Source organism: Polypterus senegalus, chromosome 2 (genome assembly GCF_016835505.1).
Source record: "Polypterus senegalus isolate Bchr_013 chromosome 2, ASM1683550v1, whole genome shotgun sequence".
Classification (NCBI taxonomy): Eukaryota; Metazoa; Chordata; class Cladistia; order Polypteriformes; family Polypteridae; genus Polypterus; species Polypterus senegalus.
In genome coordinates, this window is record NC_053155.1 from 99,926,528 (window position 1) to 99,948,208 (window position 21,681).

The 21,681-nt window shown below is 40.2% G+C and overlaps 1 protein-coding gene across 6 annotated transcripts in view; it reads left to right on the forward strand.

The window, feature by feature from the left end:
• The first annotated feature begins 1,442 nt into the window (after positions 1-1,442).
• The window catches only part of LOC120523195 (dnaJ homolog subfamily B member 13-like), a 40,272-nt gene continuing 20,033 nt past the window's right edge, over positions 1,443-21,681 (forward strand). For 4 of the 6 annotated variants that reach the window (XR_005632567.1, XR_005632568.1, XM_039744252.1 and 1 more), the window contains exons 1-3: positions 15,310-15,405; positions 15,827-15,930; positions 16,209-16,351. Coding sequence is in view for 4 of the 6 variants with exons in the window: in XM_039744252.1 (XP_039600186.1) it covers positions 15,317-15,405; positions 15,827-15,930; positions 16,209-16,351 (336 nt within the window). In the remaining 2 variants the exon portion in view is untranslated. Of the gene's footprint in view, positions 1,594-4,761; positions 4,807-15,309; positions 15,406-15,826; positions 15,931-16,208; positions 16,352-21,681 lie in introns of those variants that run through there. The other 2 variants (XM_039744250.1, XM_039744251.1) reach the window with 2 other exon arrangements.

Consider the following 21,681-nt stretch of genomic DNA (forward strand, 5'->3'; position numbering starts at 1 on the left):
GATACCCTCTGGTCAGATAAAGTTTATATGCTGAATTTCATCACCTACAGGGCAGGACCGGAAGTTTATGAAAATGCAAAAATAGATTCAGCCGTGTTCTTTCAGACATGATCACGAAAACTGATTTTTTTTTTTAGAAATTATTATTTTATTTCAGTTAGTCTTTAAGCTACTGTAATAGTTTCGTATCGTTTTATTTTTTTATCTCAGTTTTGTTATTTATTTTATTTCAGTTTACGAAAATGTTTTTTCATTAATAGTTTTAGTCTTCGTTTTAGTTTACGATTATTACCTTGGTATGGTTCATAAATTACAGCTTAGCAATTAACACTGTTGTACTATCAAAAGCCAACTGGATTTTGGACTTCCTAACCAACAGACCTCACCATGTGCAGATTGGCAGCATCATGTCTTCCATACTGAGCCTCAACAGGGTTGTGTACTTTAGCCGCCATGTGTACTCTTTTTACTCACCACTGACTGTGTGGCCAGACACGTCTCCATCGTTAAATTTACCAATGATGCCACCATCATCATAGTCCAGATCACAGTCAATGAGAAGTGATGGAATAGAGGTCAACCTACTGAATCTGTGCCAGCACTAGAATCTCTAACTTGACGTCAGTAGGAGCTGGTCATAGCCTTCAGGAAGCAGACCACGCTCATTTTGCATCAGACAGATGCTGTGTAAGCAACCGGCTGCTTTCACTTTCACAGAGGGACTACCACTTATGACCTGAAGTAGCGATAACACATCTTAGCCATAGTAAGAAGGCACAGCAAAATCTTCAAACATTTGAGGAATGACCTGACTGAACACTGAAGGGACAGTCTCTTAAATCAAAAGGTTCCTCTTCAAATGGTAATGAAACTGTGGTCTCCGAGGATTATTGTGAGAGATGAGATGAGAAGGAGATGAAAAATGGCACTGAATTGTAGTGAGGGACAGGCAGAATCAAAACCAGGAATGTGAATAATCAAGCATTCACAACAAAAGGACAAAATGAAAATTGGGAGTCGGCTGAAAAGGACTTCAAAACTGAACCACTTGGTCTACATGTTTGAAAGCTAATTACGCTAATGATTTTTTGTTTTATCCAACTGAGGGATAGAATGTCATGTAGTCAACGCCATATTTGTATTGCATCTCCTTTGTTGCATAAAAAAAGAACACTAGAAACGAAATAAAAAAATTAACTTTCTTAAAAAAAAATAGAAAGCCCAAAAAATAATTTGTCAATCATAAAAACATCTCTAAAATAGCACACAAGCCCAATAAAACAATGTTTATTATGATATAACCCACTCCCCAAGGGGATTACTCTGAGCACGAACATCTGTCTTCAAAGGAAACGCATGTGAACACCTGCTCAGCAGCTGAGAAGTGTGTGCATTCCTCAGGGCCATAACCATACCAGTCCTCTCTTCTATTATAGGTCCATGTCTCCTGGATTCCAAAATCCTACAGACTTTGAATTGATGGTGGCCCTTCATGACCACTGGGAGTGGAAGAGGAGCCGGCATACCAGGAAACTGACAAATGTGAACTGCCTTCAGTCTTGACATGTGGAACAAAGAGAACGCCCAAACATGGTAAGTAACTGGGGTGACTCTCCTCAGTATGGTGTACAGCCCAATATATTGTGGATGGCTGCCTCAGGTGAATGTCTCGTAAATTTAGTCCATGAGAACAAGCTCAGAGGCGTAGCTAGGGTTTTCAGCGCCCAGGGACAACTGAAGATTTCGCGCCCCCTCCTGTTTGCCAAAATGCAATGGGGAAGGGAAAGAAAATTTTTTAAAATGTATTTACAATAATAGTATTTTAAGAAAAAAATTTCATATAAGTCTCCGAAAATGATAACACTGCCTTGTGTTCTTTAAAATCTAAATCCGTTTTTGTAAGAAAAAATGTTTTCCGCATTTAAAAATGATTTTAAAGAAAGTAAATAGCATATTATAAAGCAAAATAATTATATATTCATAAAAACTGCATTACTTACAATTTATTTGTACGAAAATATGATGGGGAAACGTCTAGACTTTTGCAGCCATCTACTAGAATACTTCACCACAGCCCAATCAATTTTCTATCAAACACATAAACACAAATCACTTGGCACACAGAAATGGCGTTTGCAACAACTTAGACAATGATACACTAATGCCTCATGTCAGTCATGCGACCTGTTTAATAACGTCAAAAATGTTTCTGGGTGGGAGTCAAGCATGTTAGAGTAAATAAATTATTGTCTGTTGGGTATATAGAACGAATACATGCTTAGAAATCAGAAAGAGAAAAAAAAACATAGGAAAAAGATATCCTCATACTGATGGAGTGATGGACTAGTATGCGAATGTTTTTTATTTACTTTTTAGTGCATTTAAGAATGGAAAACATTTCATTCTAAAATTTCGTAACATCAATTTGGCGCCCCTGGATGCTGCGCCCGGGGACAGATGCCCCCCTTGCCCCCCTCCTAGCTACGCCACTGAACAAGCTATGTATTTTTTTAATTTATAAAAAAAAATGGTTCACTTTAGAACATAGTCATGTATCAAATTTATATACCATGATTGTGAAGAAATAACTTTGATTTGAAAAATAGCAACCTGACCTTTTAACATGCTTGTACACCGGTTGTAAAAATGGATTTAAATAACTGCACCATATGTGTTCTTATAAGTCACCTTAGATACAGATGTCAGCCAAATTAATAATAATACTAAAAATGGCTGACTGTCAATTGGCCCTCTATGTCTTGTAAGACTTATAGACATATGTATGGCTGTGACATGCAAAGGACCTCTGTCACATCCCGGATTAGTTCCTCCCTTGCAACCGATGCTGTCAGGATAGGCTCCAGAGTCCCACAACCCTGTACTGGACTAAGCACCTTTAGTAGATGGCTGGACGAGTAAGCACCCTGTTCAGTAGTGGAGCCTGCCTTGCAGCTATGATGCTCTAATGGACAGTGTGGAGTTCTGAAAATTGGTAACATGCAGTGCCTTCGAAAAGGACCTCTTCATCTTTTTCACATGTTGTGTTGCAGCCTTATGTTAAAGTCATTTCAATTCACTTTTCCCACATCAATCAACACACAATACCCCCCAAAATGACAAAACAAAAACAGGATTTTAGGAGGTCCCAGAGTTGACGATGTGCTTCAGAGAAAAAACTAAGCCATGAGGTTGAAGGAATTGCCTGCAATGGCACAGATCTGGGGAAGGCTCCAAACATTTCCTGCAACATTGACAGTTCCCAAAAGAACAGTGGCCTTATAATTCTTAATTGGAAGAAGTTTAGAATAACCACAACTCTTCCTTGAGCTGGTCATACTGATCATTTGAAGGAGAAGGGTACCAGTTACCAGATGGTTACACTTGCTGAGCTCCAGAGAACCTGTATATAGATGGGACAAACTTTTAGATGGACAACCACCACAGCAACGCTCCATCAGTTTGGCCTTTATGAGAGAATGGTCAAAGAGAAGCCTCATTGAAGTAAAAGACACATGGAAGTCTGCTTGGAGTTTGCAAAAAAACACCTGAAGGACCTCAGACTCTGAGAAACAAGATGTTCTGATGTGATGAAATCAAGATTAGCATAATGTCTGAGTAAAATCAGGCAGTGCTCATCTCTTGTACAGTACCATTTCAACGGTGAAGCATGGTGGTCAGGTTGCTTTTCAATAGCAGGCAGATTAAACAAGGTTGAGGGAAACGTCAATGTAGCAAAATACAGCAATATCCTTGTACACCTGCTCCTTGAGGACAGTGACCTTAAACAAAAAGCAAAGAAAACACAGTCATGACTTAAGAACAACTCTGGGAATGACATTGAGTTGCCTAGCCAGAGTCCGCACTTGAACCCAGTCTAACAATTTGGGGAGACTTGAAAATAGCTCTCCATTGGTGGTCTACCAAGCTTGAGAGGATCTGCAGAGAAGAATGGCATAAAATCCTATTTCTAGCTTGTGGTGATCAATATACACCACCAGAAACTGAAACTGGTAACAGTTAACTTGCATTTAACTGTAGATTTGGAAGAAAAAATTGAAAGAAGAACTTTTTCATCCTCTGCTCTCCAGAGTCAGATATGCCCAACTTTTAGTGTAATCCCCAAGAAGACTCCAGGGTGTGATCACTGCCAAAGATAGTAATTAAAGGGTCTGCATACTTGTGTCAATGTGATTTTTTATTTTTTAAAAAATTTGCAAAAATCTCTAAAGTACTGTTTTTGTTTTTTGTCATTCTGGGGTATTGAGTGTGGGGGGAAAAAAAATTAAAGATGTTAGTATAAGGCTATAACGTAACAAAATGTAAAAAGTGAACGGTCTGAGTACTTTCTGAATGTCCTATAATGGATGTTCTGTACATTGTTAAACCTGCTCAGTCCAATTCAGGGCAGCAGGGAGCTGAAGCCGATCCAGGCATCAATGGGCATAAGACCAAAAAAAACATAAACAAGGTGCCAGTCCATCAGATGGCACACATGTACTCTGATGCCAAATGTGATTTCTTCATTGTTCCACTTTGTTTGAAAATGAGGGGTGTTTGGATGTTACCACACTGATTACAAAGCATAAAGGTAATATGGCAGGCTTAAGGGCTGAAGAATCAGAGCGTGGCACAATTTTAGGTAAAATGGTCTCATATCTGAAGTTTCCATAGCCATCCGTGAATCGTGAGGTCAAACCTGGTAGGCCTGCCCCTCCTTTAAGACCCACAAGCTTGGTAGCTCCCAGGTTAAAGCTTTCTTATAATGAGTCAGATGAAGTGGGCCTCTTCAGTCACGACACTTTGATGGTGAGTAATGTAGTTGTTTTTTTTTTCTTTTTTCTGTTGCACATCTTGTTATAGGCAACATCCTTGGTCCACTTTCTCTTGCTTTTCAAAATAATTTTAAATGATTACGTTATTTCTACTGCCCTCTAGCCTGAATTGCCTGGACTGATGCTCCTTTTCCACAAATGGTGCTAAAGGATGGCATTAACTTGAGGCCAGTGGGGTAACAATGGACGTTTAGGGGATGATTTTATCTTGCTGGGCACTCTAGTTATTAGAGCTTCAAGTTGTCATTTTAACGAACTAATCAGGTGATTTCTTGCAACATTTTAGCTTGACGATTTTGCCATTACTCAGACTATGCCTGTGCAGCCAGACTCTGCATTTCCTCTTTGAGAACCCACTTCCACACCACCACCGCATGTCACACGGCTGATCTTCATGGTCGCCAGATGTCACTTCCTCTTCTCATTGACCAGAAACATTTTCATTCTGCTGCTCTGTTATGTCAGAGGGGGGTAAATGTGAATGGGTGGTGGACCCCTCTTCTCATGATAAGTGCCTGTTGGGTGAATTTTCGCCTGTTAATTTCCCATTTGTGCGTCTGTGCAGGAACTGAAGGCTCCTACCCAAGATTGCCATTCTCATTGCACGTGATGCTCCTGGCAAAGCCTGCTCGGCAACCTGAAATTCTAGACTGAATTAAGTGGATTTGAGAATGTCACATGATGATGTTAGGAAGATGATCATTCTGTGATTACAAACTAAAATGAAATTGGCCCATCTCTTAGAGCCGGCCAACTGCTTTTTACACATCTGCTATAAAATGTATTTGTGGCTTGTAGTGATGATTATATACCACCAGAAACTGAAACAGGTAACGGTTAACTTGCATTTAACTGTAAATTAGGAAGAAAAAAACGGAAAAGATAATCATCTTAACTTTTTTCATCCCCTGCTCTGCAGTATAAGTAGCACACAAAACAAGCCACCTAAAGCATCACATTGTTCAATAACGTTAAATGGCGAATGTAGCACTTATGACGATACATGGAGTTGCTGATTGTAGCAACTATTGATTATCAAGATAAGAGTTTTGCAAATATCTAAACTATTCATCATGGTGAAAAGTAAAAGTGCTAAAATCCGCCACTCACCTCCTTATCAGCCTGTCGTTCTGAGGGTCCCAGGAACTACCATCCATTATCTCAAACGGGGGTCTGGAGTCTTAAGACACTAAAGCCAATGTTGCATTACAGAACTTGTAGTTGGAGGGCATGTCAGGCTTGCTGAGTGGCGTTGCTGATCTTGTCATCTGAGTATGTCAATTTACATGATTTGCGTGACGGCTTTCCCGCACAGTTTCAGTTTTGGAAAGTATTCGGAGTGCGCCCCTTTTCACAACAGCCCATGATGTGCCGCTGCCTGATAAGAGTTGAGGCCAATGTCATGGTACATAAAACATGAGACATCCGGCAGATAAACTTCTCTTCTGTTTGTGCAGTCCAAGGCCCCCAAAGTATTTCATATTCCTCATCGCTGCATTAGATGCATTTTACTTGTGAATGAGCATTCGTTGGTTTTCAGCTCTCATGTTTAAAAAGTCTGCCTGACTAAAGATAAAATTAAACAAGATTGTCAGAGTGAGCTGTGGAGAACATTTTGTTCACTCCCTGCAACTAAAAAGTGCTGGAAACATTGTGCAACATGACATGGCCATACCCTGCATGCCTTTGGGATACAGGAGGCAGATTAAAATAAGTGATACCCAATAGAATATTTAATTAGAAACCAAGAAAAAAAAAAATGACATTTATGAGTTTTCACATAGAAAGGTAAAAAATCGTCAAGAGTCTTCAAAACTGTGGTGAATCCAGAGGTTGTTGTGTTGTATGGTCGAAATTTAACATCTTATTAAAGAAAGAAACATCCTCTAACAGGCGGCACAGTAGCGCAGTGAATAGCGCTGCTGCCTCACAGTTAGGAGACCCAGGTTTGCTTCCGGGGTTCTCCCTGCATGGAGTTTGCATGTTCTCCCCATATCTGCGTGGGTTTCCTCCCACAGTCCAAAGATATGCAGGTTAGGTGCTTTGGCGATTCTAAATTGTCCCTAGTGTGTGTGTGTGTGTGTGCCCTGCAGTGGGTTGGCGCCCTGCCCAGGTTTGTTTCCTGCCTTGCACTCTGTTGGCTGGGATTGGCTCCAGCAGACCCCTGTGACCCTGTAGCTAGGGTTGGACAATGGATGGATGGATGGACATCATCTAACAGGATGATTCAGTAAACATGCAGGAGAAGAGCTGTTCATCGTCTCTTTTGAATACTCCTCAGCAACATGCCTTGGAAGGAGCAGTCTGTGACAACATGGCCAGAATGGTCAGAGAAACAAAGAACAGAGGTTCATTTTCTAAACTAATGAACTTACGTACAGTCTCAATCAATGCACATATTTACTCTGGTTGGTTCATTGGTTTACACCCAAATGATTTATATAAAATATAAAAGTCTCTTATACCTTTTGAGTTGCTCCACCACCCTTGAAATTTCTGTGCATATAATAATTGTCCATTCTCGTTTGTAGGACATCTGCTGATTTCTTAGTCATCCTTCAGTACATTTTGTATAGTACATCAACCTTTCTTCTAGTACATTCTTTATTTACTTGACCATCTCAGTATTTTTTCCTAAACCAATTCTTACATTTCAGTGTGCATTTTGTTGTTCACTTGACCTTTATCTCGTTTCCGACGTTTATCAACCTTTTATGCTATTTCTTAAAGATGAATGCTAGGTTACCCTAAAATTATTCTTCCACAGTTGTAATTTAAGAGATAAGAAAGGTTTAATCCCCTTTGCTCTGTAACAAGTTGGCTATTTTCAGATTATGGATACATGAAAATATTTTATTCTTAACACTTAAAAATCATTCTAAACTCTTAAATCCCACAGCTGCCCCACTGTAAAGATCAAATATCCAATATTTGTATTTATGCTACAAGTAAATCACATTCAGAGCAGATAAAATGTTTAAACAAAATGTTCTGTTCTGCTTCCTGATTTTTTTTTTTTGGTTTTTATGAACTAAGAGCATCTCATAGAAGATGGCCCTTCAATGTAAGTAAGTAAAATGTATCTATAAAGCGCCTTTCACAGATGTGACATCACAAAAAATACATAAATGTGCCTTCCAAATATAACAAGAAAAAGAAAAACTAGAATAGAAATGACAAGAACAGAGGCAACTTGGCTGTGTTCAACCTACTTAAATAAAAATATCTTAAGTTGTTTACTCAAGACTCGACTGCCTCAGTCGTGCACAGCGCTAACAGAAGACGTTTGTGCAACGGCCTGAAAAGCCCATTCCCCATGTAGCTTGAGTCGCGTATGAGGGATAACTGAGAGGGCCAGTTGTCCAGACCTAAGTGCTCGACAGGATGTATGGTGGTACAGGAGGCCAGTGGTATACTTGGGGGGCTTGTCGGCAGAGAGCTCAATAGCTAAGCACCAAAACTTTAAAACAAATGCTATAATAAACCAGAAACCAGTGCACTTCATACAAGATGGGTGTAATAAGCATCCTCTGTCTTGATCGATCAAGTTAAAAGCCTAGCAGGACTAACTGTAGCTGAGAAAGAGGATTTACACAGGGCATTACAGTAGTCAAGATGCGAGGAGATAAAAACATGCACAAACATCTCCAGCTCTGGGTTTTTAAACTGGAGACCTCCATTTAGAAAGGTTTCTTAAATGAAAGAAACAGGAACGGCTAACATGTGAATCTAGGCTTAAAGACTGATTGAAAATAACCTCCAGATTACGGAAGTTCGACTTGGCAATTGGAGAGACGGAAGCCATCTTGAGACTAATATCAGAGTGAAGGCCAGGGGGAGCAACAATTAGAACCTCAGTCTCCTGAGTTCAACTGCAAGCCAATTATTAATTGGTGACAAGCAGTCAACCAAAACAGACAATTTTTCAATTTGATTAGGTTTAAATGAGATATAAAGATGTATATCACCACCATAAGCGGTGATAAAAGAGTTCATAATCTGAGAAAAAGGAAGGATGTGTAAGGATAACAGTAGCGATCTGAGAACCGAACCCTGTGGCACTCCACAAGTCAGAGGAGCAGTAAGAGACGTAAATTCTGCAATACCAACCAAGAAACTCCTGTTTGATAGATATGAGGAGAACCAGTCCAGTACACAACCAGAGACCCCCACAGACTGTTCTAACCTATTAACTAAACTCTAATGGCCCACTGTGTCGAAGGCCGCACTAAGCTCTAGCAGTTTTGGCAGGAACAGCCATTAATAGGTGGCTAAAACTTTAAGGAGGGCTGTTTTTGTAGGGCACCGTTTCCGAAAACCAGACTGAAATGGATCAATCCTCTAAAAAGGCACCAAGCTGCTGTACAACAACCTTTTCTAAATTTTTTGCAATATAGGGCAGCTTGAAGGTTGGCCTATAATTAATTATATTATAATAATGTTATAATAATAATTTTAAGTGCAACAGGAAAGCAATTGTAAGAAAGGGGTCTCCTTAGTGTATCAGTAGGAAAATGTTATGTGTATTGGAGTTGGGCATACACAAGTCAGAATAATTTTGTGCGATTTTGTTTGTAATTTTGATAGGTCAATTTACTTCTAAACTTCTAACAAAATGCATGTAGTAGGTTTTGAAGTAGCTGATTATCTGGAGCCAAATATGCCCACACCCTCAAACGAGGTGCTTTGATGTCTATTATAAATGGGGCCTTAGGCAGTAAGGAATGATAAAACCTGAAAGGGTGTGGTAGCCCTTGTATTCTGAAGTGATGCATCTCCTGGTGTTCTGAAGTACACAGACCTCGAGTTGGCACCAGGCCGTCTCCGTCACTCATGACGTGTGCCTGCAGGGTCTCTGCCTCCAGACAGACGTGGGTTTCATTGTCTGCATCAAACCAGTTGAGGATATTACAGGTTTTGATGAAATGTGGAAGCCCAGGTCTGCTTTGTGGAAAGGCGTCTTGGCTGAGGCATGAGGAACACCCAGGATGGTGGGACAATGTTGTCAGGGGAATGTCCTGAAAGTTTTTCTATGTTTTAAAATATTACCATTGTTATCCAATTTCTGTGATATACTGTATATATAAAGCTGTCTTTCTGGGTAATAGTAATGTGATCTTTTACACCAAATAAGAAAAATATTTGACTCAATTCATCCCATTTAAAGGGATTTCAAATACAGACACCCTCTCCATATTACTGCTTTTTGAAAATCCGTGATTACAATGAAAGTCATTTAATACCATTTTCGTCTTATGAACCACAAGGAAGTTGAATTTTCACATACATGAAGGCCAACTTTGGAACAATCTTCAAATGTTCCCTGCTTGCTCTTGATCAGGGCCGGATTAAGAAAAATTGGGCCTGATGCTGCAGTGCCAAAAAGGCCTATTTTTTCTCGCATTGGTGCATGTGCATTCAACATTCACCGTACATGCGCACTCGGACCGACCGAGGAGCCTTAATTGCTTGCGACGCAACCAGCCAGCCTTTATTGAACATAAATAATAATAACGATGTAGTATCGTAAGAACTCGAGATTAACATCAAACTATGTAACATCAACATTCAATAGTAATTGTCTGAAAAGTGCACTTAATGCAGAAAACTTAACAATGAAATACACAAAAGTTTGCAATTCTCTTACGAAACAGAGTAAGAAAAAATGAATTTGCAGAGACATTGGGTCAGAGTGACTCAGTTCAGGCTCTTGAGTGTAAAAATTTGTCCACAATTTAATAATAGACCAGAATCCTGTCGAGGATTTAAAAAATTCTAAACATCCATGCCGGGCCTGTGGGCCGGCTTTTAGTTTTACCTTCACAGTTAACCATTTAAATAGGCATCGATTTTTACTGTACAACTAACTTTCAGGGTGAAAAATTTACTACGTAGTACTTACCAAGCAATAATAAAGTGGCAAGAATCCCCAAGATATTGCAAAAAAATGCAGCTAAATTACTAAGTAAACTGTTTAGCGTAAAATTGATAGCATTAACTTGAAATCTTCGGTTAACAATAAACACAACAACGTTATAGTTGCGTCACAGCGCAAAGAACAGTAGTCACTGTAAAATAAGTAACACTGTGTCTAGGCGTCCAAAAGTCGGACTCCAAATTTAATTCTAAGAATTATTTTGAGGTTAATATAGCAAAGGAAAACTGTTCAGCTTCCGGAAAATTCTTGTCTGTTGTCATCTGGGCCTATTTCAGGAATGGGCCTAATGCTGCAGCATCAATAGCACCCACCTTAATCCGGCCCTGCTCTTGATCATCTGTGCAGTCTGTCCCAGTCCTCCTCGATGTAGCCTGCAGCACGCAGTGGTAGTGAATATTGGTGATGTGCAATCCCAGCCTTAGCCATTCTCATGGCTGTCACTGTGTTGGTGTGCTAGTGGTTCAATATGCTTGTCGTGTTTGTTGCTTCTGCATTGTCTTGCATTATCTGACATTATCTCAATATGCTGACTTCAAAAAATTGTTAGCAGTAGAGTGTTTGCCATTTTAGCCGTAGATTGTTACAGGAGAAAGTAGGGTGAAATGACACCTTTTATTGGCTAACTAAATAGATGACAAATGCAAGCTTTTGAGACAGCTAAGGACCCTTCATCAGGCAATGGTTACACCTTGCCTTTCAAAAAATTGTAATATAGTTTGAAAAGTCATTCTTTTGTGAATAACAGCCTTATTAAACTGTTAATTGAAGGAAAAATGCCTTATTAGGGTTTGCATTGAGGCCTAATGTTATTATTGAACTAGTTGTGTACATTTCATTTATTTTGGTGTGATATGAGCAAAAATGGGGATCATATTATTTTTGGTAATTACACGTGTGTGTTACAAAAATGCACAAACAGATTATCTTAAACTAAACTGATGTCACCCTATCTAGGAAGCTGAGAAGGACTGATTTCTGTTGCCTTGTAGCTCACCTGGGCAGCAGTGGGACATCTAATGCCATTCTTGCAAGCATTGAAAAGGGCACAATAAAATCTGCAGCATCCAAGAAGTAGCACCATAGGCACATATTTAGGGGTGTTTGAGGTGATTTGTGGATTTGTGGTCATCTGCTCCATAAAGGGAAGACGTTAGGAGCACACACTGATACAGAGCATTGCCGCATAACAAACCAACTCAGGATCTCAGATTAGGAGCTGAGTGCAGCCATTCAGTGGGTGACACCTCAGCACCACACTCGTTCAGATGGAGCGGAACAGTGTGAGGTTTTTTATGGTGGCTGGAGTGCCAATTCTGCCACCAACCCCCAGGTTTTTCCCTCAGGTTGAAGGACCTACATGCAGGTCTGGATACAGATTAACATCATACCCAGGACGGAGTAATTGCAGGTGAGGGGCCTTGCTCAAGGGCCCAACAAAGCAGAGTCACTTCTTGGCGTTTACGGGATTCGAGCAGTGCAAATCCCTAGCGTCAGAGCCACCACTCTGAGGGAAGGAAGTTAAAAAATTCAGAACAGTCAGTCATATACTTTAGTTACAAAAAGACACCACAGCACATTTACACTCTTGGGGGTTTACTACGGTGATCACATGTAGGGTTCATTGAGCCTGAATTTTTATGCCAGTGCCAAAACCACTTTTTGGATTTAAATTTGTTTAGAATTACCAGGTTTTATTAATCCTAACATTTAGAAGAAGTAAGAAATTTAATAAATAAGCTAGAAAAGGTAAGAAGAAATAAAACAAATGTGTACGGCTGTGATGGTGTGGGTTGGCTGCAAGCTCCTGTAGCATCCAGGAAGCCACTTGAACCCACCGCCATCGATAATGTAACCGATAGGAGATGAGCAAATGAGGACACATGCGCTTAGCAAGGGTTAGTGCATAAAGTGCTTTTGTTAAAGACAATTAAAAAAAAAAAAACTGTTCAAACAAATTATGCAGTTAGTAAAAAAAAGTCTTTAATAAATAAATATTCCAGTAAAAACCAAGCTGCATGTGGAGGTTAAAATCAGCACATAAATAATCATTTAAAAACCATGTTAAAAGTACAGAGACAGTTCCTTTTACTACAATCTCCTAAGCCCCAGTGCTGCCATTTGAATGCCAATTTCTCCTCAGCTTACCGTATACAGGGGTCACCCAACCAACGGGTGCAGTCAACCTTCTCATCCAGGCTCGGCAACTGTGGGGTGCTGTGCTGAGCTGCATACGTCTCCCACCACCAGTCCCTCTGTGTCTGTGGGAACACCGCACACCAGGCTGCTCCTAATCCCGGACAATCGCTCACTTAGAAGCATTCCTTCTTCAGCATCAGGATTCTGCAGCCCTGAGGTTCGCTCCTGACCACCTGCCTCCATTCCCTACAGCATGGCTCACTCTTTCTCTCCATCGCTGTGTTTCTTCTTCTGTCCATTTAACCTCTCGTCTCCATCTTCTTCGGTGCTCTCTTTTCTGTGCTGATTGACGCTGTCATACTGGCTGCCCCTTGCATCTCTCTGTGGGCGCAGCGCCTCAATTGCAAACCGGGGAAAACCAATGAAGCAATCGAAACAGAACACACCATCACGTGCAGATGTGCTCCATCTCAATCACTCCACCAACGTCCTGCAGCTGTATGAGCCCCCCAACGAAGATCGAGATGGCTGTTTATTTATTTATTTAAAAACCAACCACTTGCTGCTTAGCCATGGACTCACTATTCCACAAAGGCACGGAAGATTAATAACTCCAGTGCTAAATGGTTAAAAGGGATATTAGGAAGGCTAAATGACAGTTAGAGAGAACTATTGCAGAAAAGGTAAAATATGTCCTAAAGAATTCTTTCATTATTTTTTTAGTAAAAGAACTTTTAAAGAGGGGGCGGTACGGTGGCGCAGTGGCTCACAGTTAGGAGACCTGGGTTCGCTTCCCGGGTCCTCCCTGCATGGAGTTTGCATGTTCTCCCCGTGTCTGCGTGGGTTTCCTCCGAGTGCTCCAGTTTCCTCCCACAGTCCAAAGAAATGCAGGTTAGGTGGATTGGCGATTCTAAATTGTGCTTGGTGTGTGTGTGTGCCCTGCCCAGGATTTGTTCCTGCTTTGTGCCCTGTGCTGGCTGAGATTGGCTCCAGTGGACTCCTGTGACCCTGTGTTAGGATATAGCAGGTTGGGTAATAACTGACTGACTATCAAAGAGGAGGTGAAATGGATCAGGAATAGTCAGTTGGGATTAAAATACAAAACACTTGCATTTTCCTGTTGTTTATATGTGTAAAGAACTTGGTAACAACCCAGCAGTAACAGGGACCACTAAGGAGGAGAAAGTACTGCTTAGATTAAAATAGGCTGAAACCAAACAAATCCCTAGGACCACATAACATTCATCCTCAAATGCTGAATGAGATTACTGAGTATATACATGAACCCTCCTTGCTTATTTTTTTGAAAATCACTGCACAAGAGTGGGTGATTCTACACTTCATACTAACAAGAGGGTGGGTTCGTCTTCACATTCATGGTATAAATGAGAACACATGAGGTACATCAGTCCATGTTGGTTTGCCTACCTTCTAATGTTTTATGTTGGCATTCAGCCTCTCTTTCTTGCACTGCTGCCATTACTGTTACCGTATCTTCCACTTCCTATTGGCTGGTGCCTTCCAACGCTAGCCAGCAAAGTTGCTCCATCTCAGCCTGTCTACACCTCTCTTTCTTTTGAAAGTTCTCTCTACTATTTGGTGATGTCATTCTCAGCCAGGCAAATAGCCATGTTGGTTGAACCTGCAAGTAAGACTTTCTGTGCACTCTACTGCACTAGTAGTGTCTCTGTCTCCTTCTTCTTCTTCTTATGGTTGCTCCCGTTTGGGGATGCCACAGCAGATCATCTTCTTCCATATCTTTCTGTCCTCTACATCTTGCACTATCACACCCATCATCTGCAAGTCCATAAACCTTCTCTTAGGCCTTTCTCTTCCCTGTCAGCTCTATCCTTAGCATCCTTCTCCCAATATACCCAGCATCTCTCTTCTGCACATGTCCAAACCAACGCAATCTCGCCTCTCTGACTTTGTCTCCCAACTGTCCAACTTGAGCTGACCTTCTAATGTACTCATTTCTACTCCTATCCATCCTCCTCACACCCAATGCCAAATCTTAGCATCTTTAACTCTGCTGTCTCTGCCTACATGTGACAATACAAGCACTACTACTACTGTAAACACGTGCATAATTTCTACATGTCCGGTCTCTCCGAGGACAGTAACAGTTCATAAATATTTACATGTGGATTCTTTGCCTCTGCAATCCAACACATAACCACTAGCCTAATAACTATATAGAGAAACAAAGTGTAGTAGTGCCAGTAAGCTGCCGTGCGTGCAGGTGGTCCATTTTTTGTTTTTATGCTGTGTTGAAACTGCTGGAGTTTCATTTCATGTACTCGTGGTTGTGCAGGAATTTTCTGCAGAGTGGTTATTATTTTTAAGATTGTACAATAATTTTCAGTTTCAGTTTACAGTTTTCTCTGTGCCTGCTAGCTTGAGTGGATTGATGATTTATATTTTTTCTTCTCTTCTCGGCAGGCATATGATAATCATGGAAATCACAAAAAATGTAAATAATGAGGAGATCAAAAGGGTGTAAGTAAACTGGTTTTGCCAGTCATTTCTGTCAGGTATCTGTGATAAAATGTAAAGTTTTTAATTTTTATCTTGGTAAATAAGGTACTGCAATCCTTTTCTTACCCAATGGCCTTTTAGTGTATGGTGACTCCGCTCATCTCTAATTGTGCACTTGCTTCGTTTCGGAGTTCACACAATTGAGTTGCAGCAGACCAGGATTCAATTACATTACTGGAAACTCCATTAATCCACACTGCAGACAAATCCAAAAAATATTAAGTATAGAAGGAGGGTTGGTTGGGTTACTTTGTATGCTGTGTCTCTTTATTGATATATCCTGTCAATTTGTCTTTACTTAATAGAAAGTTGATCACAAAATAAATAAGTTCAGAGTTGCAGCCTTTGTAAACATGAGTGGCTAATAAAGGAGTGTTTTTAGATACCATAGGCTGGCCTTGATGTTTCTTCCACAGAAGGAACAAGACCTTGGGGTTCTGGAGAAGTTTGCTGAACTCGTGGAGGCCTATGATATTTTAAATGACTGTAAGTACAGCATCCCTGCTCTTTTAATACTGCCACTTGCTTTGATAAACACGGCTACGTGGGATACACAGAGTTACCCGTTTAGTTCTGTTGTTTTCTTTGTAACTGTCTTCACACAGATACTGTGTTTCATTTATTTCATTCTCTATTTCTTCTGCTTATGTTATGAAGGGTCACTGTTGTTCCATTCATGCCTGCCAGTTGAAATCACAAGGCCAGTGTAAGGTGCCATGTGCTCCTAGTCAAATGTTACTGTACCCCTCTTGATTTCTAAACAGATTTCAGCATTGAAAAAGAAGATAATTTAACGACTGAATTTGATGGGAAGAAAAAACGTGATCCTCCAATTGTTAGAGACCTTTATCTTTCATTAGAAGAGCTTTTTTATGGATGCACAAAAAAGATCAGAATATCACGAAGGGTAAGTCCTTGCTTGTTCCTCGCTGTGTTGGTTTTTGTGGGGAGATCGTGAGTTTGTGTCCCAGGTCCTCCCTGAGTGGAGGGCGCATTGAATAGTGAGAAAAGCATTATGTAAATGTAAAGAATTATTATTAGTAGTAGTAGTACTAGAACTGTGATGTGTGTCCTTGTATGGAGCTTTATATTAAACTAGACATTAAGCCCGTTACAATAACGGGCGCTAGAACATTATTGCATTAACATTATTAGGAACAGTCTATATTAAATGGCAAGGGACCTTGACCTCATTCTGTTTGTTGTCTTAATTTTTTTTGTTAAAAATATTTTTGCAATAAGCCTAAAGTAAAATAATATTAAAAATAAAATAGAAATGTATATGACAATACAGTAAGTATAATTAATATTGCCTTAGTGTAAAACTTTATAACAATCTGTAATACATAATATATGAAGAAGATATTTAGGAAAATGTTTTTATTTTTTTACCTCAGGAAATTTTTCAATAAAATTTCATTATACAGTAGACAACATTTTTTGTAAAAATTAAAAAAAAAAAAGTTCAGGACCATCTACAACGTTGACAACAACATCTGTAAAACTTCTAACTCTTGATAATGCAACATATAACTGACTGTGGCTGAATGCTGGTTCTGGCAAGTAAATGCCAACTTTTTCTAAGGTTTGCCCTTGAGCTTTATTAATTGTTATTGCAAAGGCTAATCTAACTGGAAATTGTCGCCATCTTAAGGTAAAGGGTAAATTAGTAGAGGATAGAGCCAAATCAATACGGGGAATATTCTGACGTTCATTTTCTTTTTCTTCAATCGATCTATTATCTCGTATGTTTCTTTGTCTTTCAGCATTTCTTTTGTTGATGTTTACTTGCTGACCGTTCTTCCAGGAGATGTTGCTTATATACGATTTGAGTGTCTGTGTCTTTTGTCCTACTTGACGTGTCTTTTTTTTTGGGTGCCATGTTGTTAGTGGATAGTTAGTTAATAAACATGCGCAGGGCAGTATGTGTGGCGTCTCCCCAGCAATGGATTTTATGTGCGCGTCCGCGACTACCCAATCAGCACTCTCCCCAACAATACTGTCTTTTATTTGCTTATCATGCGCGGCCACGGCTACGCCATTCACTGTGTGCACAGCTTCCAGTGTGTGTGCATCCACGATGCCAGTCGTGCGTGTCGCACCGAGCCTCGCGCATGCGCACTTCACCAATAGACATACACACAAGGACACCTGGACGCACACTGGGGTTTTATTAAAGAGGATGTAGCAGAGATGTTCAATAGTGTCTTCCAGGGGTTAGGGAAAAAAAAAGGGTAGTAAAAGTCGCCACTATGTCTTTTGCACAGGAATTTGTTATATAGTTTACCAAAACAAAAACATAAAACCTGAATCGTAGTCCAAACCAAACAAAAATCAAAAACAGAATTTGTTCTATTTGGTCTATTTCTTGAAGAGGTCTCAAACTGTGCATGTGTGCTCAAAGTGAGCTGCCATAATGTCTTTTGTTCCATGGCACACACATATAACGTTAGAACAATTTGGACATGAACAGGCCATTCAGCCCAACAATGGTTGCCCGACTATCCACTTTAAGGCCGGGTTTATACTTCACGCAACGCGACGTATGCTGCAGCGGACGCTCCTGCTACGCAAGCATTGTACTGTTTATACTTGAGCGCATACTTTACGTAAATCTGAAGGAATCCACCAGGTGGCAGTGCGAGATATTATCACAGTGAGTACAGGTTCGGCTTCTCTGTGTTGTGAATTGCCTAGAACACCCATTAAATTCCGATGACACCTTACCACAGTATCTCTGAAAATGATGCTTATTGATTAAATCCATCAATCCAGGGATGTGGCCATTCCAGCAAGCATTCGGCACAAGCAAGAAACAATCCCTGGACGAGGCCTCAGCTTATCGTAAGGTGAATACGAGCACACACATGCACTAGCGTCATTTTAGCGGCACCAAATCCCCAAATCTGCATATCTTTGGAAGGAAACCGGAGCACAGTGTGGAATACCAGCAACATAACTCCCTGCAAGACAGCAGTGCTACCAGTCCGCCACCGTGACACCCCCAGGTGTGTAATTATTAACAGTATTCATTATTTAAATGAAATTAACGATTTATCTGTAAAATGTAACATACACACTTTAATGCATTTCATCATGAAAGTGATATCAAGTATAAATCTAAAGATTCTAAATGTGCACAGAGTTGGGATATCATACATTTAATGTGTTCTGTGTGGTGATCTATTGCTGCTTGCCTTAGCGATTAAAAACTAAGATGACGTTTACGACGGTCTGCTTTAATGATAAACTACAAGGTTAAAGTGGACATTTTGAGATTAAAGCCGAAATGTCCACTTTAATCACAAAATTAAGGACATGGTGAAAACATGTAATTTTTTTTCTCAGTGGCTCAAATACAGCGCTGTGCATTATGTTGCTGTTTTGAAGTTGCAAAAAAAAAAAAAAAGACCACACAAAACATGGTATGTATCGTGTCATTACGATCGGGAATATGTGACGCTTGAATATAAAAGCACCACGAATTCATCTGTATGTCGGCATTTTGCTTCACCACATCAAACCATTCATGAAACATCGAAGCGCACACACCAATCTCGTAGGATCCGCAGAGCGACTTTCTGTCACATGTAGATCGTAAACAGAGACTCTGACGTCACATTTCAACTTTTAGCACACTGCGCCCCTCGACTTTTTGTTGGTACTGTACTACAACTTGCGCACACGTCGCGTTAATTTCTGAGGACCTGCTCAGAGGACGCATCGAATGAACGCTGAGAACGCGTGGCAGCCATGATGCAGGCGCGTGCGCGTTCTGAGCGTGAAGTATAAACGAGCCCTAAGCCTCCAAAATAAAATCAAGTCTAGTTATGAAGGTCCTACTGTCTACCACGCTACTTGATCACTTATCCCAAGTGCCTATGATTCACTGAGACATGCCTACAAGTCACCACACCATCATAGCCAGCAGACAAAATGACAATGTTTAAAAAAAACAAAATGGTTGTGTGTATGTAAAAACAGAAACACAGAATGGAGACGCAATGACAGCAATGAAACTAAAATCAACAATTTAAAAAATGAAATGAAAAAGTGAAAAGGGCTAGAAACAAATGCAAGCTGTAATAAATGAATGACACTTTCATGATGCAATAATCAACTACTGTGCAGACTAAATATTTAACATATGATCTACATATTGTATTCAAAACAGACATTGCTATTATAACAAACTAAATTTAGAATTTTTTTAAAGTGTGGTAGTTTATAGTACTGTACATTATTGAAAAAAGAAAGTATTTTGCCCAAAAGTTCAGTAATTGAAAATGTTTCCAATACCGTAGAGTGGAGTGGGGGCTCTGAGGCTATGGATCTGTGCTGGCAATGGGCAGGTTGCAGGTTCAAATCCCAGAAGTGACTCTTCTCTGTCGGGCCCTTGAGCAAAGCCCTTAACCTGCAATTGCTTCGTCATGAGTATGACGTTAATCTGCATCCAGCCCTGTAAGCAGGTCCTCCGACTTACAGGGAAAACTTGGCGGTTGGTGACAGACAGGATTGGCACTCTAGCCACTGTAAAAAAAAAAACCTCACACTTCCAGTATGATGTCGAGGTGTCACCTGCTGCACTCGGGTCCCAATTTAGGTGGTTGGTTGTGTGGTGGGTGCAGCAGCAATGCGCTATCAGTGCATGCTCCCAACCTCCTCCTCCTCCTCCTCCAATACCATGAATCTGACTTTCAGCCTTTTCTGCTATCAGCTGTTGTTGTCACTTTGTTGGTTCTTCACTTTGACCCAGCGAGTAGACTACAGCTCTTTGAACCTGTAATGGAAGCTCAGAGCACACAGTGGTTAGCACCACTGCCTCATCGCTCTAGGAAACTGGGTTCAGATCCCAGTGTCCTTTCGCCATCTGTGTGGAGTCGGAATGTTCTTCAGGTGCTCTGGTTTTGCTCTCATATCCCAAAGGGATGTAATTCTGTCTGTGTATTGAATCAGGTCTCTACAGCATTAGTGAGTGTGTGTGTGTGTGAATGCAACCTACCATGGCTATGACTCTGCTCAACTGGCACAGCCCACCTTAGTGACTGATCAGCCACATCTGCCTTCACACTACATAGTAGTAGTAGTAGTAGTAGTACTAATAGTGCCACAAGTGCTATTAATATGTACTGATGGCTGTGCTGTTCAATTCTAGATGGATAGATAGTTAGATACTTTATTAATCCCAAGAGGAAATTCACATACTCCAGCAACATACTGATAAAGAACAATATTAAAGAGTGCTAACAATGAAGGTATAACAGACAGACAATCATTTTGTATAATATTAACGTGTCTTTATTATGTATTCTTAGTTCATTTATTTTATCATTGGGGACACATCTTTATTAAACATAAGCACCTTGAGCATAGGAAAGGTGCTATATAAATAAAATGTATTATTATTAAACTCATTTTCTATAATGTGCATATTCTTTTTAATGTGGATCTTCAGTATATGCCTAATTCTCATTATCTTTCACCTTTAACAGCGCTTGGGTATACAGCCTACACTTTATTCTATATAATACCACCGTATCAATTCTTATAGAGCCTGCACTTTATCCTCTGTGGTGCTACTGTATCACTCTATTTGAGCGTCCTAATGCACTTAGGACCCAGCGGTACAGTAAAAAGACATGCACCCATAGAAACAGGCGATTAATTCAATTTTATATTATATAATGTTCAGTACTCTATAATCTTACAGTATGTGCCAACATGAAAGCAAATCAAGATGTGACAGCCCACCCCACACAACCTGGCAGTGCTTGCTCGTCTGTCTTCCAGGCGGCTGTTTGCATTGCTGTTTGGTGTCTTCTTGGTTGTATGAGTGTCTTGGCTATGATTTTCCTATAAGTCAAAGCCCCGAGGAGCTCGATGTCAGCTCTAATAAATTTGTTTTTCTGTTTCCTTTTCCTGATAGCTCCTGCACACTTTATCACCCAAGGCTAATGTGTCTAGCTTCCTGCCCTTTAAAGTACTCCATTTGTCCCTTATTAAGGGCTCATAAGAACTGGAAACTCATCTCTGATGTCTGCGATAAGCAGGCGCATTGAAGTGTTGATGCTTGTGTAATGTAGAATGAACTATTTAACCTAGTAGGCATGCTTGTGTAGCTCAGGTTTCTATTTAAAAACGACCATATAGACATAATGTGCATAAAGGCAATTACCACAGTGCTACAAATGTACAGTTACTGCCCTCCATAAGGTTTGCCCTTCTGCTCCACGGTGT